The sequence below is a fragment of the Talpa occidentalis genome, unplaced genomic scaffold, assembly GCF_014898055.3.
Source record: "Talpa occidentalis isolate TD23 unplaced genomic scaffold, MPIMG_talOcc4v2.1 talOcc4.4, whole genome shotgun sequence".
Lineage (NCBI taxonomy): Eukaryota > Metazoa > Chordata > Mammalia > Eulipotyphla > Talpidae > Talpa > Talpa occidentalis.
Genome location: NW_023604295.1, coordinates 45,943,765 through 45,964,302, shown reverse-complemented (window position 1 = coordinate 45,964,302; position 20,538 = coordinate 45,943,765). Strand labels below are relative to the sequence as shown.

General features: G+C 39.8%; 1 protein-coding gene across 2 annotated transcripts in view; it reads right to left on the bottom strand.

Annotated features, from left to right (window-relative positions):
• Positions 1-20,538, bottom strand: part of HGD (homogentisate 1,2-dioxygenase) — a 45,359-nt gene that overhangs the window by 23,645 nt on the left and 1,176 nt on the right. For both annotated transcript variants that reach the window (XM_037524572.2, XM_037524574.2), the window contains exons 2-4: positions 15,452-15,523; positions 14,425-14,513; positions 10,635-10,740 (exon numbers count right to left, since the gene is read on the bottom strand). In XM_037524572.2, coding sequence (XP_037380469.1) covers positions 10,635-10,740; positions 14,425-14,513; positions 15,452-15,523 — 267 coding nt within the window. The remainder of the gene's footprint in view (positions 1-10,634; positions 10,741-14,424; positions 14,514-15,451; positions 15,524-20,538) is intronic.

The following is a 20,538-nucleotide window of genomic DNA, read 5'->3' as shown; positions in this document are numbered from 1 at the left end:
CTGAACCAGGAGGTCTGGACTCTGCTACTACCTCAAACCCATTTATTCTGTGACCCAAAACAAGTTATTTATTTTCTCTGGGTTGTGGACTTTTAAATTATTTTTCCCTGTAACAATGGAGTGCAGATGAAAACTAATTTCGTTATTCTCTTTGGAAAAAAGCTTCTGAAAGTAATAAAGAATGCTTGTTGAGTGACTTAGTATTATAACTTTTAAAGTTTATTTTATTTATGCTTTTATTATTAAATATTAACTCTAATATTAAATAATTAGAATTTAATTATTAGACATTTCAAAAACAATGCTATTTGTAGTATCTGGACTATTGTGGATGTTAATGATTATTTGTTGGGTGATTGGATGACTATAAATATAAAGCACTGAGAACATTGCAAATACATCAAAGAATAAGACTAAAGCAAATTTGTAAAATTTTTGGAAGTGAATATAATATCTAGTCAATAACTAGTAAATCGAGAAATGTTTCTAAAAGTTTAAAGATTATTTTTTTAATGTAAGTCAATTCTTCATGCACATGAAAAACCCTCAGTTTTTCTGTATGATTTTGATTTTCTGTCTGGTTGTTTTATCAACTGTTAAGGAAAAGGTGTTGAAGTTTTCAACCATCCTTGTGTCTATTTCTCCTTTCAGTCCCATTGCCTCACTTGTTTTGTAGCTGTATTTTGCAAATTCTGTTGGAAAATAAACATTTACTTACTAGCAGTGAGGTGATCAAAAATATTTTTGAAAGCAAATGTGACACTGCTTCAATTAAAATAAAGAGAAATAAAGCATCTTCAAGGGAGTTGAAGTCAGGGTTAAAAATTCTTTAAGTTTACAATGAAGAAAAAAAAACAGAGAACCAGGAGCAACATTTAATGATCAAGATTTGAAATGCAAACTCAAGGATGAAAAGAAAAGGCAAATTGGCCTCAGTATTTCCAGCATCAGAAGACTGAGCATTGGGCAGGATGATGCAGATATCTCTTTCAATACTGAGATTCTTTGACTTACTGAGATTCCCTCACAAAATTGCCTTGGACTCAACTAGATTGGATGAGTTGGATACGCTCAACAACACTGGCTGGGTAGAGGTAGATACGTCATTAGGAGTCAATATCTTTTATTTAAGAATTTTGATTAGCTTAAAGAGGCAACAGTGTTCACAATATATGAGGAATTATTGTAGCAACTATCACCAGGAGGAATCCATTATGGTGAGTTTTTATCCAGACTAGGGAAGGTGAGGGGTGAATAAAACAACACAGTGGCTCTCTGAATTCTTTAGCAAATCTAGCAATTTGAGGGAGAAGGGCAATGTGATGATGTGGGAAGAAACTAGGCTTTGAGTGGCCCTTTGGCATTCTTTGGGAGTAATAGACAAGAATACAGGTGAGGGGCCTCCCCGGTGGCGCAGCGGTTGAGCGCTGGGTTGCGAAGCTGCCCGCAGCCTCTGCAGTGCCGGTTGGATCCCCGGCTGCTCCCCGGTCAGGTCACCGGAGGAGGGTCCCACATGGCGCGCAGACCTCTCCTGCCACCCGCTGCTCCCCTCAGCAGTGTACCTCGGTCCTTCTGCCTGCTCTGCTCTCCGCTCTGGCTCTGGTGAATTCTCTCACCCTCCCGCGCTTCTGACTGTACCCAGTGCATGTATAAACAAAAAAACAAAGAAAGAAAGAAAGAAAACATGCCTCTATATATATATTAAAAAAAAAAAAAAAAAAAAGAATACAGGTGAGGAGGAGTCAAACTGCTTTAGTTTATTTTGAGTCTTTCTTGAGGCTATGAGGAAAAAAAAATGACCCATGGTATTTGAATGACATTTTTTTTCATGGCTAGAAACCTAGATTCCCATTTGGTCTTGCCCTTCCATATAAACCGAAGGGCCTTCCATCCATGACTCAGCACCTAGCATAGAACCTGAAACATTGCAGTCATTCAATAAATATTTGTTGGATAGCATACAATTCTCACAAGCCTCTGACACTTTTATAATTATGATCTGTACTTTAGAAGTGAGAAAACTTATGGTTTATAGCAGTTACATTTTCTCTACTAAGTTTTCTATACCCTATTAGCCTCTCTCATTAACCTATACCATGAACCTTAATCTCAGTCTGCTTCCCAGTCTACTCATGATCTTTTTTGTTCCTGAGCCAAGGTTTGCCTCATTTTACTGGTCTTGTATGTGGCATCCAATCTGACTCTTTTTTATTGCTCCTCTAGTGCTGATTTGCCATGATTCAATCTGACTCCTGGGACCCACCTCTTGAGGCCCTTCAGGGTCCACATTCTTATTCAATCCCCTTATATTAATTAATTCAAATGATTCATTGAACCTCTTTGTGTGCCAGGTTTGATACTAGTTGAACATGACAATCTCTTTCCTCAGGGAACCCATTACAGAAGACCCTGGAAGTGTGGATACTTCCTGAGAGGAAAACAAGGAAATGGGTAAGTGTAAAAGACTTTGGAAGAGAAATGTAAACAGGAATGTTCCCTTAGGAATAATTCCTGGCACAGGGCCTATTTAACATTCTTATACATAGAAAATAAGAGACACACAATGAAATCATCTGGTGTGCAGATCGTGCCAACATTTCTCCAAAGAGTACAATGTAAGTTGATGGAGATGTACTGTAAAATGAGCCATCAAGCTGTCCAAAAGTACTGAACAGGACAATGTGCACTGTGATGTTGGTAAATGCCAGTGAATGCATTAGGGAAATGCAGTCTAGTCTATTTATAAGAGGATAGGCTCTGAACTATCAGGGCATCAGTTCAACAAATACTTGTGAGTCTACTATTAGGAAGATGTGCTGGACACTGAGGGTCATATAAAGATAATGGAGGTATAGATTCCCCTCTCAAATACCCTTCGAAATATTGAAGTGGTTCAATGAAAAAAGTGTTATTTAAGATGGGTCTTAAATTATGGGTGGGGTTTGGATGGGTGCATATTTATGATGGAAGAAGAGAAAATTCTAGGTAAAAAGAGTGTAAAACACTAACTTAGAGGATTGTCTTGGAAAAGTGAAGGCCACTTAGTCCTAAGTTCAGGTAAGAGCAAATGAGGTCTAAACCAGGTAGTATTAAGAAAAAGAAAGTACAGACACTGGAGACATTTTGGAAGCAAACTCTGCAGCAGTATTTCTTAAAGTGTGGTTCAGAGCTAACCCATGTGTAAAATATCTGAACAGACTACCCCAGACCTACTGAGTTAGAGTCTGGGTGAATCTACATTTTTAACAAGTCCCCTGGTAACTCTGATATATAGTACTTGACTTGGCACCTGATTCAACGTAAAAGGAGATAGAAAATTCTTAAAGATGACTCTTAGGATTCAAACCTGGGTGTGGTAAAGGAATGGCTGTATCACTAATAGACCTAGAAAAGTTGGTAGAGAAGAGAGTTTGGAGGGGACTTTGATGACTTCTATAAGGAAGCTGTTGGGTGGGGACATGTACATGGCAATATCCAGTGTGGGTTTCGAAGTTGGGAGAGAGATTTGTAAATCATATTGGAGAGATGATAATATCATGGGAATGAATGATGTTTGTTAGATTTTAAAAAGTGAAATATGGGAGATGCAGAAAGTGAGAAGGAGATGAAGTGGAAAATAGACTATGTATGAGGTTTCACAATATAGGCAGCCCCAGAATGACTTCCAAAGACCCGGGATAGGACCACTGGTTTTGTCACTGCAATGTGGCTTATCAGCTTATACCAAATTTTGGGCTCAAATTATGATGGGTGAGATAGATCTCTATAATCCTACAAGCTGAGGTATATGCATGTGTGTATGGGGATAGGAGCCAGGAAAGGGGGCAAGTAAAATGGGTTAGAAAATCCTCTGGTGTGAGGGCTTCCCCTGGTGGTGCAGTGTATTTCTTTGTCAGTCTTTTTCTGTTCCCCACTCTGGCTGGTGAATTCTCTCACCCTCCTGCACTTCTAACTGTACTCAGTGCTTGTATAAATAAATAAATAAATAAATAAATCTTTAAAAAAAAAAATCCTCTGGTGTTTAGTCCATCCAATCTGGATATTTCTTATCAACAGTAATTAATCCTTCATCTGTAAAACAAAGACCCCCACTGGAAATGGGAATCCTTAATATTTGGGAAGAAAGTGGGAGAAAGCAGAGAGTGTTGTGAGCTAAATTGTCTTCTCCCCAAAATTTATATGTTGATGTCCCAACTCCTAGTACCTCAGAATGTGACATAGTTGGAGATAGAGTCCTTATAGAAAGTTAAAGAATGAGGTTATTGGGCTGGGGGATTAATCCAATATGCCTGGTGTCCTTATAAGAAGAGGAAAATTGGACACAGACACATATAGAGGGGAGACAATGTGAAGACACAGTGAAAATACAGCCATCTACAAACCAGTGGGAGATGCTTCTGTGGAAATTAATCTTTATCTCAGCCCTCTAGTCTCTAGTACTGTGAGAAAATTAATCTTTGTTGTTTAAACCATCCAGTCTGTGGTACTTTGTCAGGCAGTCCTAACAAAGTAATATAGAGAGGAAGGAGTAGATAGGGCTGATAAGAAGAGAATAAGAGGGTAAGAAACACAAGGAGAGGAAAGTATTTTCCTGTCTCCCAGGAGAGCGATGGAGACATGGGGGAGGCGAGACAGGATAGTTCAGGATCTGGGAGTTCGCCTATTTTGCAGATAGTGTTAGAATACAGGAAAGGACAGAGATTTTAGAAAGAAAAGAGGGAAGTCCATTCTTCAGGCTTTGGGTCGAGGGGAAAATAATTGTATTTAGCGATGGATGATTTATTTAAGAGCAAAAGTGGAAACAATCTATATATCTAACAATAGGAGGATTATCTTATAAACATATTGGATGATAATGTGACCTTTAAAAATATCTATACTCAAGGATTTTTAAAAGACATGAATAAAGGAACAAGATATGTTTAAATTTAAAAAAACAGTTGTAAAACACTATATGAGTTTAATTATAGTAAATGCAAATTTTTATAAATATATATTTCAATGGCTTGAAAGTATAACAAACCCCAAGACGTTTTTAGAGGGAGGGTGATTTTAGGGTGGCAAGACTTGAACAGTTTGGCAAATTAGCATTATTAAGAGTGTTCATTGCCTCTTCCCCTTCCCTTCCCTTCTCGCTACAAAAAAAAAATTCTGATTTATCCATTTCTATTTCTTTCAGTCCTTGACCTCCGGTCTTATCATGTAGATCCATGTTATGTGCACGTTCCTCTCCTAGGAAGTGTGTGTGTGTGAGAAAGGGCTGCTGGGAGGACTTTGTGCCATTTTAAAGTCAAAGTCCTTTAAAATTTACTCAAAGCAAACATACTGCATGCCATTTTCTAAGGCAAGAAGATAGGGAGCAGGAGGAGGCAAGTCATGAACCAGTGGAATGGGCTTGAGGAACTTGGGGGAGACAGGAGGTGAGAAGAGAGAGGATTTGACGTGTGAGAGAGTTGGAACCTGGGAAAAACTGGGCAAAAGGAATTTTTTAAATGTTGCCAATGGTCATAAATATTGGATCCTCTTCAATGCTTACGGGAGAAGCAAATAGAGACTGGAACCACTTTTAATTACTTGTTAACTGGCTATGTGGGAATCCAGACCTTATTTATTTACATAAATGTACAGAGAAAAAACTGGAAAGAAAGAAATGAACACATAAAATGCACTGGTGAACTTTGCACTGGTGAATTGTTGGGCATTGACACTTTCATGTAAATGTTGAATAAAAACATATATTATTGGGGGCGCATTGTGGCTGTACAAAGAAGACATAAATGCCACAATAAAGTGGTCTGGGCAGGATGAAGTGCAAAGGGTTAAGGAGTAAATGTGAATGATAAAGTGGGTTTAGATTATTTTCACAAGAATTCTGGCTGTAAATAGGAGAGACTTGGCCAATAGCTTAAAAGTGTCAGAAGCCCCAAGACATTTTTGGAGGGAGGGGGTTTTTAGGGTGGTAAGACCTCAACAGTTTGACAAATTAGATAGTAAATACCTTATAAAGGAGTACTGTTTTGAAACGTTTTTGATAATTTGCATGTCTTGGAAACAGAGGGAATTTTATGATAGGTCTTTATCTCTAAGGTATTTGTCACTTTGTCTAAATTGTACCAGTGGAGAAATAAAAGATAATTTCCTCAGCTGAGGTTTAACTGGGTCAAGAGTCTGATTTTCCAACAATCAAGGGTCGTAGTGATAAGAATGATAAACTCTAAAAGATTCTGACCTTTGAAGAGGAGTACTGATTCAGGAATGCTGATTGAAGTCTATAGATTCGCAGTTAAACTGGATACAGATTTGTTAAATTCCAGAGATTCCACAAGTTTGAGGAAGGTGCATGATAAACAAAACTAGGTGTACTTCTTATGTGTGTTATTAATGGATTAGCACTGTTATGTCCACAGGCCAAAAAAAAAAAAAGTCTTGCATTAATTCTTGGATGATTAAATATAAAGAGAGACTCAAGGTTTTGGAGGCATGTCCCAGCTTTCCTGGGAAAGCATCAGTGAGAACTGTGAGGAGAGCAAATCCATGATGCTCTCTGAAAGGAAATATTAGGTAATTCTCAGGTCTTCAGAAATGACTAATGTGGGCAGCTGGGGAAGCTGATGAAGTGTTGGATTTGGTCTGTGACAGGTGAAGACAAAGCTCCCGTACATGGAGGACTGTCAGATGGGTACCTAAATATATTTTTCTCAGACTTTCTCAGTGAAAGTCTGGAGTACATATTTGGAAGAGGTTATGAGGGGGGAAAGTGATGAATGCAGATTGCTGTGGTAAATTAATGAAGCATAAAATTGGAAAGAGATGTTAACTTGTCAAGAGGCGTGAATAAAAAGACAAAAGGATAGATGTAGCAATAACAACAGGGGCGGGGTGGTCTGGGGGCCGGGGAGGGAAGTATGTATCATGGCAAGGGAAGCTGGATGGCAGGTGACAGGTCCCAGGGCAGGAGGACGAGAAGGCACTACCTTGTTGTTGCTGGTGGACATAGAGCTCTATTGAGTCTGGGGGGCATATCTGTCTCAAATGGGTGAGCACAAGGTTGAAAATGAGCAGAGGACATAGTGGAGAAAATTCATTTAGTGGTCACCATCCAGAAGATAATTGAAGGAATTCTAAATAAGAGAAGGCCACAAGCTGAAGGAGAAATGCACAGCAAGGTTAGAATGGGAAACAGAGGGGAAGGGGAAGGAAATAAAGGTATCTTTGTTTCTAGATGTTTTGCATCTACTAGAAACTAAGGAGAAACTTTTGGTACAAAACTTTGATGCCTCTATATTACCTTTGGCTTTTAAACCCAATTCTTTCAAACTTCCTTCTCAAAATATATGGCGACTTATGAAATAATGAATGGACATTCTGTTTCGCACACTTAATGAGAAATTCCCATTTTGTGTTTTGTAAATTTCTGCATCATTTTCATTTTTATAAGTATATATATATTGTTTTTATTGTAGGCCAAAACCAGAAAGATTCTGTCAGAACAGGATTAGCTTCCGTGGATAGGTCATCTGTATCCCCAAAATAATCATTGTAAAGAGGTAGATTCTTGTTAAATAAAATGTGCCAATCGTAGACATAGCTATAAGAATCTTGTGTAATAAAAAGACATTGCTGCTCATGTTACATATCACACTCACAGTAGAGTCAACATTGCACTCACATTTTCCTTAAAGCTTAGGTTTAAAATCTAATTCCCCTCTACCCCAAATAAAATTATAAAAAATTGGGATGGGGATCTCCCTGGTGGCCTAGGGGTTAAGTATCAGCACTATTACCACTATGGCCTGATGGTACAGCAAACCTCTCCAGTCTCTCAGGCTGCTCCCCGCAGCAGTGTATTTCAGTAAATCTGCCTGCTCTGCTCCCCACTCTGTCTCTGGTGAATCCTCTCACCTTCTACACCTCTGGCCTACACCCCAGTTCTTCTACACAAAAATAAATATTTCTTTAAAAATTAAGATGACTTCACCATTGCCCACACAGCCACAAATCTGTGAAGATGTAGTAAGGTTGTAGAGGCTTAGGTGATTGGTGATGTGGGCAGATAGGTACTGGGGCTCCCACTGCACCCCATTTACCACTACTTATTTGATTGTTATCTTAAAGGCCCCACAATTTGAATTCCCATACATTTGTTTGTGGAATTTTCTTGCAATTCTTTTTTTTTTTAGTCTAGACCAGTGGTAATTAAATTTAATATTATAGTTATTACCATACAAGGCAGTAAATGCAAAACCATGTATCCTATACCTTATGGGTGATTAAGAGATTTTTCAGAGATACTTTTGTTTTTACGTTATTTTTGTCTTACTGATTTATAACTAGTTTGTTTATTTTATTATTTGAGATTTGACTCTACTTAAGATAACTGTCAGAAACATAAATGGGGACTCCTTATGCCATCTGAAGAAAAGAATTATTATGGTCAAATGCATCTCAACCATCCCAAACTGGTATATAGCAGGTGCTTAATTTATTATCTACTCTGACCATGAGTCCTACAAACGTACAGATATCCATCCTTTACATTTTCTAATGGAAGATGGACTCCCATTATTAATCAATCAGGTCTATTTATTAATAAAAAACAAAGCAAGCCTAAGACAGAGATTAGAGAATTTGAGATGTAACCCCTGAGGAGTCAAGAGAGTCTCAAGAAAGAGCAGTGAGCCTGTTTACAGTGGTTTATGACCCTTGATGAGATGAGTGAGGATGTAGGAACTAAATGAGTGAGGTGAATCATGAAAAGCACATGGTCTGTGACACGCATCCCTAGCCCCAGGGTGTGGGAGAGCAGATAAGACTGGATTAGGAGTCCAGGAGAGACTCTGGACCAAGTGAAGATGGGTCCTAGGTTGACTATACAAACTGTGTCCCACACAAGAATGCTGACAGATGAAAGGAAAGAGGCTGGAGTTGAAAGCCTAGCCTTGTGACTTGGCTTGTCCCCATTTGTGCAACTCTGTGATGTTGGGGGTTGGGGTTGGAGCAGGTGCTGCCTTTTCCCAACATGCTCCAAGGCCAGTGGAGGTGGGGGGGGGCATGAGGGAGGTCTGTTTCATGCACTACATTTCACACAAGTTTGAGGGTCAGTTGTTTCAACAAAATAGCTGGGTTTGGAAATGGTTATGAGGTGGCTAACATTTTAATTTTTAACTCACAATGTACCCCCCACTCTGAATGCCTCCTTTTCTGTCCCTGTTGGAGGAGGATCAGCAGCATTTAAGCAGGTACTTAATTCTCTGAGATTTCCCTAATTAAGAAAGAGAAGAGGCGGGGCAGGATATTAAAAGTGATGATGAATTACTCTGGCTTTTGTTCTACCAAATGTGTAAGCATTTAGGGGGATTTGCTGGTATAGATAAAACGTAGTGGAAATCTAGGGGAAGCAGATTCCCTTGTGTTGTGGGAGAGGGAATGATTTGTGCATTTGTGTAAACTTTGACTACAGAAGGGACTCTTAAACCTGTGACCTGGCTGCTACTAAAAAGAGGGAATAGCCTTGTGGCATATCCGGGATCATAGGACCAAAGTAGCTTTGCAGATGATTCCATGCCCAAATCCTATTACCCAGCAAACAGCACCTCAACACCACCCAATGATGGAGGACAAACTAGCCAGACCCAACACCCACTCGTACTTGGGCAATTTTTAAGGTGAGAGATTCTCAGGGAAGGCTGATATGAAGTTTTTTCTAAAGATGGGGACTTAAAAAAAGTATCAAATGAAAAACAAATTACCTGAATATAATTCTAAGATTTATACAAACTATTACTGCTGTTGTTAAGTGAATCCATCAAAATGGTTCAATCAAAGCCCTGGTTTTTGGCCTCCTGTGTGCCAGGCACTGTGCAAAGCACATGCACACCTGCTGTTTCATGGCATCTTCATGACAGTGCTGCACAGCAGCGTCGGGACCATCCCAGCTATGAGTGAAACCCTGTGTCTCCAAGATGCAGAGAATTAGTAGAGGGGCTGTCTGTCTTCTAGCATCCTATATTTGTTATCAGTGACATGGACTTAAGCTTGGGGACAAAGGAATACACCAGGGTTCTCAGAAGGTTAAGGGAAAAAAAGACTCGTCCAATGCAGCTTTGGGTCTGTCTTATTACAGAAGCAGAGTATATAAATAATACCGATACCCAGAGGAAAAGTCCACTTGTCACTAAAGCGAAAGGAGGAAATTTTAAGGCAATAAATGAGAATTCCTACACTGCAGGAAAATGTGACACCAATCTGTCACCACAATAGATTTACAGAATTCGACTAAGACAACAAGCCTCCCACCCCTATTATCAGAGGCCTCTTCTCAGATATGTAAGTGTTCTGTAGTCCACGGTAAATTTAGATTAAAAACAAACCAGCTGATAGAAATATAGATATTTTCACCAGCCTATATCATTTCCACCATCACTCACTTGGGCACTGAATCATTTCTGTGCCTACCTAGATGTAGGCTTATATGCAAGTTTATATGTAGACACGCACAATCTGTCAATCAACCCCAAAATTCCCACCTAAGTTTGAGCAAAAAAAGACTGATTTTTTCAGACTCAGGCTTGACTTAAATATAATATGCAAGGCTTTGGATACATGGTGTGCTCCAATTCACAGGACCAGGTTACCTGGTTAGGATCAGCATCAACTTCATCCCAATTGTGGGTCACATGGCCTTGATCGATGGATTCAAAGGGCTTGTGAGAAACTGAAGGTAGAATCCTATACAGCCAGCTGGGGGGAAACAAGGACACAAAAGCCTTAGGGTGATGTCGTAAGTGATGCACAGACTGACTCAGGAAGATGCTCAAGTACACAGCATCTGTGGGCTTTAATGTCACTTCTGAACAGTCACTTCTGCCCACAGCCCTGGACTCTTCTCACCTTTCCACTCCCTTCCTCACTCTAAATTGAGGCTCTTGGTTATTCCCATGTTGGCCAAAAAAAATGATGAATTGTCTTTCCCAACGAAAACTACAAAGGAAGGGGAAGGACCTTGTGGGAAATCTGCGCAGGAAAATCCATAGAAAAACATTAGCCTCAGTACATCAGCAGACACGAATCCGGGAAGGTATTATCCTGGAAGATACTAATTCTGGAAGGTGAGGATAGTGAAGCCTAAATATATTGAAAGAATGTGGCAGTTTGTTACTTTTGAAATATAAATAAATTTTCTTCTTTAAAATGATGAAAGTAATTCAACTGATTAAAAAAGTCCTGAAAGGTAGACAATTTTTCTTTTCCAGTTTCTTCGCGGTCATTCCTCAAAGGCATTAGAGTTTAACAACTTCCTTGTGTATTCTCTCAGATTTCTCCAATGTGTACATATGTAATCAAAATTGCCAAATCATTGGACAGTTTATTTTCACACTAATTGTAATGTGTGTGGAAATGTCTGATCATTCACATCTTCACAAACCTGGGGTATTTTTAATAATTTTTGGCTCACAAGTGGAAAAAATAGTACTTCATCTTTAAGAATTTTTAAAGTATTCTAAGATTTTAGTATTTTCTTTATTTTAAGGTTAAGAATCTGTATGTTTGTTGGTCCGCTGTCATTTTTTATGAGTTACTTGTACAAGTCTTTTATCATTTTTCTGTTGGGTTATTTGTCTTTTTGATATTAGTTTGCAAGAGCTTTAAGAAATTATTACTTCCTGCACTCCAAAGTTATTACTATCTGTCCATGCTTTTAATAGTAAATTTATGTCTTTGTTTTCTCTTCCTTCCTCCCTTTCTTTCTTTTTTGCATTTTACTATCTATATATCTTAAGACTGGAGCCAAAGATTTCCCTGCCAGGATCTAGATCTCAGGCTTAAGGAAGAAAAGATTCTGATGATGCAAGCCAGGAGGAGAACCCTCCCCAAATTGAGAGGGTCACTGAAACTCACAAAGAGGGCCCTAAGTACTTTCAGAGGTCATTACCCTGAGAGAGTGTAGAGGAAGAGGAACCCTACTTTTGACAAGGGAAGAACCAGACCCACCTTTGCAGGCTGTGACCCTTGAAGTCCTAGGAGAGTCTACTTCAATGCTGCCCCAGCACAATACCTACCATTTGGGAGAGAGAGCCGAGCTAGGTATCTTAGTTTCCGTTTTATTCCTCTAGCTCTAGCTGATGGACCTCAGACCTTGGACATCAGGACATGAGTAAACTAAGCCTCTCTAGCTTCTAGTAATATATAGAATTGTGAGCATGTGTCAAGCATATTTTAGAACCAATTGTGTGATTCTGGCTAAGTCACATAACTTTCCTTATCCTTATATCCTAGGATCGTTGTGAAGGTGCAGAGTTTATGGCCCAAAAGTTTTTGCCACAGAGTAGGTATTTACTTACGAGACTTGTGTTCAATTGTCTGTCTACTCCTTAATTATGTGGGTTTTTATGATGGCCCAAATTTTCCAATATCTCTGTCATAACTGTCACCTTCAGAGGACATAAAGGATCAGCTACATCATCTGTAAAAACTAATCCCTGATAGATATTATCTTTGGTAGCTTTATAGGAGCTCTGTGATTTAAATGAATAATGTCAAATTAAGAATTCAAGGCTCGCCTGCCTATGGATGGGACTTGTTTCATCTTTCCACTGAGAATTTTGAACATTCTCACAAAATTCTTGTGGATATCTTTGGAGAGTTCTAAACAGATGAGTGAACCATATCTAGTGTCCCTTGTTTTTTTAGCTGAGTTTATAAAACTCCCCAAGCAGCACTACCTTGCCCTGGACAGACATTTAATTCTAACTCAGGGACTGGTGCCAGCTTCTTAATGAAATGCCAACAGCTCCTTTTCAGCCTTCTGGAACAGAGCTCATCTCCTGCTGGCTGAAGATATTGCTGAATAATGGGGGCAGGCAGCAGAATCCGGAGTCCAGGTGTCCCGATAGTGAGAGGGACATAAAGGCAAGAACATATTCATGGAGGCCAGGTTGCTAGAAATTAGAATGGACAGGAATTGTCTGTGCACTTACCTTGCTTTGACTATGTGGGATTTCAGAGAGATAGAGATAGAGGTAACAAAAACAGCAATAGAGTTAACTCTTGACTTTTAACAAGTATAGGAAATTACCCCTCTCCCCCTCCCTCCCTCCATGCATGTCTCAATTGAGAGTAAGCATTATTGCAATTGAAAAGTGTAACATAAGCCCTGCCACATCTCACACTCAATTCCTGGATAACCTCCTAGGGATACCCTTATTGGAGGCGGAAGCTCTGCTATGGTGCCAATAGTGATGATGATAATAATTAATATTAATTGAGCATAATGATGATTTAATCATTAATATTAATTGAGTATTCACAATGTGCCAGGCAGTCTGCTAACCACTTACATCCTTTCCTTTAAGCCTCACAACTATGAAATCGGTGCTATTATCTATCTATTATCAAATGAGGAACCAGAGACTAAAGGGGTAGTGACTTCCCCAAAAATCAAACAGATGGAAAGAAGAGAAGCCAGGATTTAAACTCAAGGGCTTGACTCCAGAGTGGTCATGATTAATCATTAAGGGGAACAAGCTTTATCATTTGTATGGCCCCTTGTGCCTTTGTACTCATTATCGGAGTTGCTCAGGAGGAATCTGTGGAGATAAATGCAGTCCCTCCTACCAGCAGTGTAAAATTGCCTGCCCTCCTCCTCAAGTCTCCTCCCTTCAAAGGGGGTGTCTGTAAGAACCCTCTTCACATGCCCTCACCTGAAATTCCTGCAATTAGACACAATTTGTTTGTCACCATACTTACTGGGTTTTTTTTCAAGCCACACCATCTACTGCATCCAACCTGCCCCATAAGAGTTAATCAAGGGAGCGAGTTCATTGACCTGGCTTGTAGGATTAGAGCAAACATGGAACATGACACATTGTGCTAATGAATATGCTGGTTTCCAGCAAAGGCAAATTCTAAAGAGTAAAAAACCTCATTAATTCAAACCACAAGGGGCCATAATACATGACCTTTCAACTACTCAGGCTTAGAATATCCAACATTTTTATGTAAAGAACATAATGTCTCTAGTCAGCTGTGGGAACATATTACACTGGATCTTCTATACTTTTGAGTTAATCATTATTTACAAAAATAAACAAGTAAACCAAAATTCAAAACTCAACTGAGAAATCCTTAGGGAACGGACAGATTTTCGGGAAAACTTTCTTCTGAGAATTGGAACTGGACACGCGTGTTTTCCAGGCTCCAGGCAGCTGCTCTTCCACCTTCTTCCTCCTATCACTTGACTCTAACTGGTTTTAACCTGATTCCCACTTCATTCTATTGCAGTTCTCCCTAGAATATGACCCAGAGCACAGCCTGGGAGGGCAGGACCTGGACAGCACTGGGAGGTTATGGCCCAGGTATGGGGGGCAGCACCTGTCCTGGTCATGAGTCCCCCAGTCTCAGGTCAGAGTTAATCTAATCCTGTACCTTCTCTTGTTGCTGCTCCGAGGACAAGTGAAAGCTGATCCTGAGAGCTGCTCAGCATACAGATTGTAGGGGCAGACTTGAGGGTTGTTCTAAAACAAAGGAGGCAATAAATATCATCATTCAGGTCACAAAACATCCCATCTCCTCACTAAGCAGCTCAGTGGGGAATTCTGTCCTGGATGGGGATGTTCTGGGTGACAGCTCATCCCCAGCCCTTATATTCTTCTTGTAATAACTTTAGCTGACTTTCCCCCTGATTATAAAAATATATACTTATTACAGAAAATTTGTCAAATTGATACCACCCATTATCTCACCATATGGGACTAACCCAATAGAAATAATCCAATGCTGAGATATTAGTATATTTCCTACTAACTTTATCCTCCAAAATGGGGGTCTTATGATATGTGCAGTCCTGGAATAATGAAGACATTTTCTTAGAGGAAACACAATATTATGAGAATTTTTTAATGCCATGAAATAAATACCCTTCAAAAATTTTGACAAAATATCTGTTGTGTTTTTGCTGTTGTAACCAATACTAGTATGAACCTCATTGTGCATTCTTCTTTTTAAAGACTTTTTCTTTTCTTATCATTGCCTTCTTTTATGCTATTCAAAGGATCTACAGGGAAGTTCCCAAGCCCTGGACCTTGGGATCCTCCTAGAAGTCCCTCAGTTTCACTGTTTGTGATTGGGTGTTTTACTATAAGTAACCACCATTTGACTTTAATCTTTGTGTAGTCCAGATGGCACCTTGGTTGGAGAACCATGAGAACTACACCTGAGGGGAGAAATCAAACACGATCCAAAAATTAACAAAGATGTAAAGAAATAAATTAAAAAAATATTTATTTGTGTTGTTATTGTTCTGTATCCTAATTATCTTAATGATTTGTGGACTTCCTACAAAATTCACAGGTTAATTGTTAGAGCCACAGTGAGACCAGACACTTTGCTCTAAGAGTTGTTCCTCAGGTCTGCAATTCAGAGTGCTCTAAGTTAATATTTGATTCACTTATACCTGTCCTTCCGGCAGGGCACCCGGGCATCGAGGATCCTCTGAGGCACATTCATTCCCAAATCCAGAAATGTACTGCATGTGACAAAGACATAAATAGCACCATTAATAGGTTTTAAAGAACATTTTATAGCACTGGCAATCTACAAAAGTAAGAATTTCTATATGGACGTGTGTTTGTGTCTGATCCATGCATAATATCTCTGCTATATAGTGGTATGTGAATAATTTTGGAAAGACAATTTCTGTGTAAATTTTATTTATTTTATTATTTTATTTTTTTTAAGATTTATTTATTTTTACACAAGAGCTGGGGTACAGGCCAGAGGTGCGGGAGGGTGAGAGAATTTACCAGACAGAGTGGGGAGCAGAACAGGCAGATGAACTGAAAACACTGCCAAGGGGAGCAGCAGGTGAGACAGGAGAGGTCTGCTGTGCCATGTGGGTATCTCCCTGGCTGGCTGGGAATTGAACCAGCGCTGCAGAGGCTGCGGACAGCTTCACAGCACTGCACTCAACCCACTCAACTGCACCACTGGGAGGCCCATCTGTGTAAATTTTAAAGACCAGCAAAGAATTGGGAGAAAGTTACTGGATACTGCATAAACTCTCTGCCTTAGCTGTACTTGGTCTACTTATGGGCTTGTTCTTCATTATCTATCCCACTCCATGAACAGTTCCTTTAATTCTGGCTCCATCTGGGAGTTCTGGAGAAGGAGATGGCTCAGATGTCACCTCAACTCCAGATTAGTAGGATCTTGCAGGACCTAGACTGAAACCTTTCTGAGTTTGGACCTTCATTTTCCCTCCATACTCAGAAACAAGCAGTGGTAAGGAAGCATAGAAGCAGGATGACAGGATCCTAGCTGACAGCAAAACCCTTGAGATAAAGTGTTCTCACTAGTCTTATTGCAGGCAGTTGCCTACATTATCTGACTCATCTACTGAGCACTGTGTGTGAGTGTGTGTGTGTGAGAGTGTGTGCGTTGATGGGGATGCAGGGATATGAAGTTCAAAAATATGAGTGCTAGACCATAAACTGTCCACAGTGGTATAATAAAGTCTATTCTGATTGCCATGTCTTTATACCCAGAGAAAAAAACGTTAGGAGGTTTGAAGGAAAGAAGGTGTAAAATTATGTGTTACTCTTGCAACACTTCATACACCTGTGAGCTCCTGTTCACTGTTTGGCTTCTCCGATTGTTTATAAGCCTGGGGCTATGGTGGTCTGGTTTCCTGTTACATGCCCTGTGCTCAGTCCTTGAAGGCACTTGATAGATAGCTACTCTTTGATTTAGGTTTTACGTAGAGCTGTTCTAATATGAGTGTACATATGCTGCTTTCACTTAACTTAAATACATATTTTAAAAAGGCCATATTCTTCTCATAGTTTTTCCTAAAAAATGTACTTAATTTTAGCCTAGGGTAATGAAAGTGCAGCCTTACTCAGTAAGTGAAATGCCATCATCTGAGTACATGTCTTTAAGAAATATAAGAAGGATGTAGGCGGGTGGAGGGTGAGCCCTTCAGTTCTCAGCAGCACAGAGAGAGATGAGTTTGATGCAATGCCTGGATGTGAGAGCAATGATCAGGCCGGCAGCTGTCTCTATTTGGAAGGAATAGCTATGTGAAATGTTATGACCTAGAACGCAATGGAAGTGAAATTATTCTTATCGCCTCCAGACACATTTTTTTGTATATTTGAAAATCTATCAGCACTAAAAACATGGAGTAATATTACATCCAGTTTGGTTAACAGTCGTGACACGCATTTTGGAGTGACTTCTTTAGGGAAATGGCAGACATCATCCAGCATCCTGTCTCTCCTCTGAAAACAATTTTCTTCTCTTGAAATGATACTCATGCTCACCATCAACAAGATTGAATTTGAGCTCAGAAATGGTAATGACCCCAAATTATCTGTGGAATGGAATTTTAGACCAATCTGTGAGGAGTATTTACAGTGCCTTCACTTTGTCCAACTGCCACATTGTTTTTTTTCTGCCAGAGAGGAAGGATGTTTTCAGTGCTAAGAAATACAGCTGAACTTCCTGGCTGGCATGGCTGGACACTCATTAACCTTCTCCATTCTTTGCAACTGCCTCCAAGGTCATATGTATGGTTGGAACAAGGATAAAGAGAGTTAGTATATGTGATTATGAAGCATTTGATTCAGACTGCTTTAAAAAAAAATAGAAAAGAAAATAGAAAGAACAGCTGGTGGTTTGGAAAGGAGCCTCCCAGCTCCCGGAGAGGTGTGAATTCTGAATCAGTTTCTCAATCTTAGCTGAGTTGTATTTGCTGAAGAGGAGGGTGGAAATTGCTGAGTCACTTTCAAATCAGTTGGTTTTCCTAATCCTCTGAGAGAAAATTATAGATGAACTTATTAGAGCTTTAAAATGCCATGTCCCTCACTGCTGGAGGTATCTGAATTGAGGAAGTGGTATTTTGTAACTGCTTCCCCAAGGCTTTGAGATCAAGGATAAAATCTGAACTCTGCTTATATCAACGGTGAAAATCCAAGCATTCAACTCCCACTGATTCAGGACTATGTTCAAATATACCTAACATAAAAAATGATAGTCTCACTTTTAAACACTTGTGCAAGTATATTTTCTTCAGTCCAGATTTCTGAATAATTTGATCCAATATAAAAATTATGATTTCATTTCTTTCCAGGTGAATTATAGATATCCTTTCTAAATGAAAGAACAAATTACTGAGCTCCTTGTAAGTTCAGCTTCATCGGTTCTTTGGTTGTTCCCAATATATAGCTTTACGATTCTCACCTGATCCCCAAGATATGATTTATTTGTCAGAGCAGTTTTATAAGGTGCTTTCTCTTGACTTTGATTCTAGGTAACACTGATGGTATGAACAGAGGTCACCTCACTTCCTTTTACTGACCATGAAGGAAACAGAGGTCAGGGTAGAGGTGGAACTACAGTTCCCTTCTTTCCTGTGGAAAGGGCCCAGTGTTTTCAGTACCTTTGTTGGGAACAATAAACAGAGATTGTTAGGGGAATTTGCAGAGTACTGCTGCAGGCTGAAAAATGACCCTCCAAAGGTATCAATGTCTTAATCCCTGGAATTTGTGTTATCATATATAGCAAAATAAACCTTGCAGATGTGACTAAGGATCTTGAGATGGGGAGATAGCCTTGATTATCTATCTAGGAGTCCCTAGAGTAACCACAGTGTCCTTAAATGAGGGAAGCAGATTTGATTACAGAAAAAGTGGTATGATGACAGAAGCAGAGGTCAGAGCCAAACACTTTGAAGATAGCGAAGTGGGCAAGTCTGGAATGCAGGCAAGCTTTAAGAGTTGGAAAAGTCAGGGAAATGGAGTCCAAAAGGAATCAACCTTGCCAACACCTTGATGTTAGCCCAGTGAAACCGATTTCAGAGTGCTGACTTTTAGAACCATAAAAGAACAAATTTGTGTTTTAAGCCACTAAATTTGTGATAAGTTGTTTATAGCAGAAACAGGAAAGTAATAGAATAATCTTGTAGACCAGCGGGTCCCATCTCTGGTTAATCTTTAGAATTACCCCAGGAGCATTAAACACAAATCCAGACCCAGTGAATCAAAATATCTGCTGGTAGAGCCCAAAGTTTGCACGTTAAATAACTTATTCTTTTAGAAATGAGGAAATGAAGACTTGTAGAAGTGAAATAACTTAAGAATATAGTTACATTTAATATTATTATTTTTATAGTGTGAATGTTCTCCCCCCAACCCCCACAATTGTGCTGCTTTTTTGGGTAAATGTGATTTAATTTAAGGCTTTGTGCTGACATATTCATTAAAATGAAGAAATATAAGCTGAGAAGTATTTTTTTTTATCTTATATAATGTTTATTGATTAGAATGATGCAATCTGGCTTTCTGTGTTTGGATTCCTGATCTCCAGAGCTAACCTTTCCTTGTGGAGATTAGACAGCAGGCTGGGAAGAATGCCTTTGAAACTGAGAACAAAGACCAGCATGCAATTTACATTGGTGTGCTGGTGCTGCGCATAATAAGTTGCTTAAAAGTTTCAGCAAGATAGCATTTTAGATATAATTTATTTATAAATGGTAAGGATATGTCCAACTCCTGCTGAACAACCCCCATAGGATTCTAATCAGGAAACATAATTTTTATGCACTTTCTCTTCCAATATTTCAACTACCACCATAGGATGACCTCCCTTCTTTTCTCCTAGTCTTACCTACTCCCCTGAGATCCAGATTCATCCATTCAACTGCCTCCTGCATATCTCCACTTGACTGTCCCTGCAGCAGCTCAAATTTAGCTGAAACACTCTTGAATCCCACAACATGCAGGGCCTTCTGCGTATGCTGTAGCTTTTCACTCACCGCTCCCTCTGGTCCCCATCTCTTTTCACTTAGCTAACTTCTGTTTCTCTCTTAAGACTCAACTCAAGAACAACCTCCTTCAGGGAGTATTTTTTAAAAAAATTATTTATTTATTCAAGCACTGGGTACAGTCAGAAGCGCGGGAGGGTGAGAGAATTCACCAGAGCCAGAGTGGGGAACAGAATAGGCAGAGTGACGAAGTACACTCACTGCTGAGGGGAGCAGCGGGCAGCAGGAGAGGTCTGCGCGCCATGTGGGACCCTCGCCTGGTGGCCGGGGATCTAACTGTTATTGCAGAGGCTGCCAGCAGCTTTGCAGCCCAGCACTCAACTGCTGCGCCACCAGGGGAGGCCCCAGGGAGTATATTTTAACCCTACCTGCCTCAGGCTCAGTACCTCTCCTATATTAATCTGCAGCATCACGTTCTAACTCTCAATCAGGCATAAAGATAAAGAAACAAACTTGTGGCTGGTGGTGCAGGCGGTTGAGCGCTGCACTGTGAAGCTGTCTGCAGCCTCTGCAGTGCCGGTAAGATCCCCAAGGGCTGCGGAGCAACCCACATTGTGGGGCAGACCTCTCCTGCCTTCCCCGCTGCTCCCCTCAGCAGTGTGTTTTGGTTAGTCTGCCTGTTCTGTTGCCCACTCTGTCTCTGGTGAATCCTCTCACACTCCCCCACATCTGGCCTGTACCCCGGTTCTTGAATAAACAAATAAATCTTAAAAATAAAA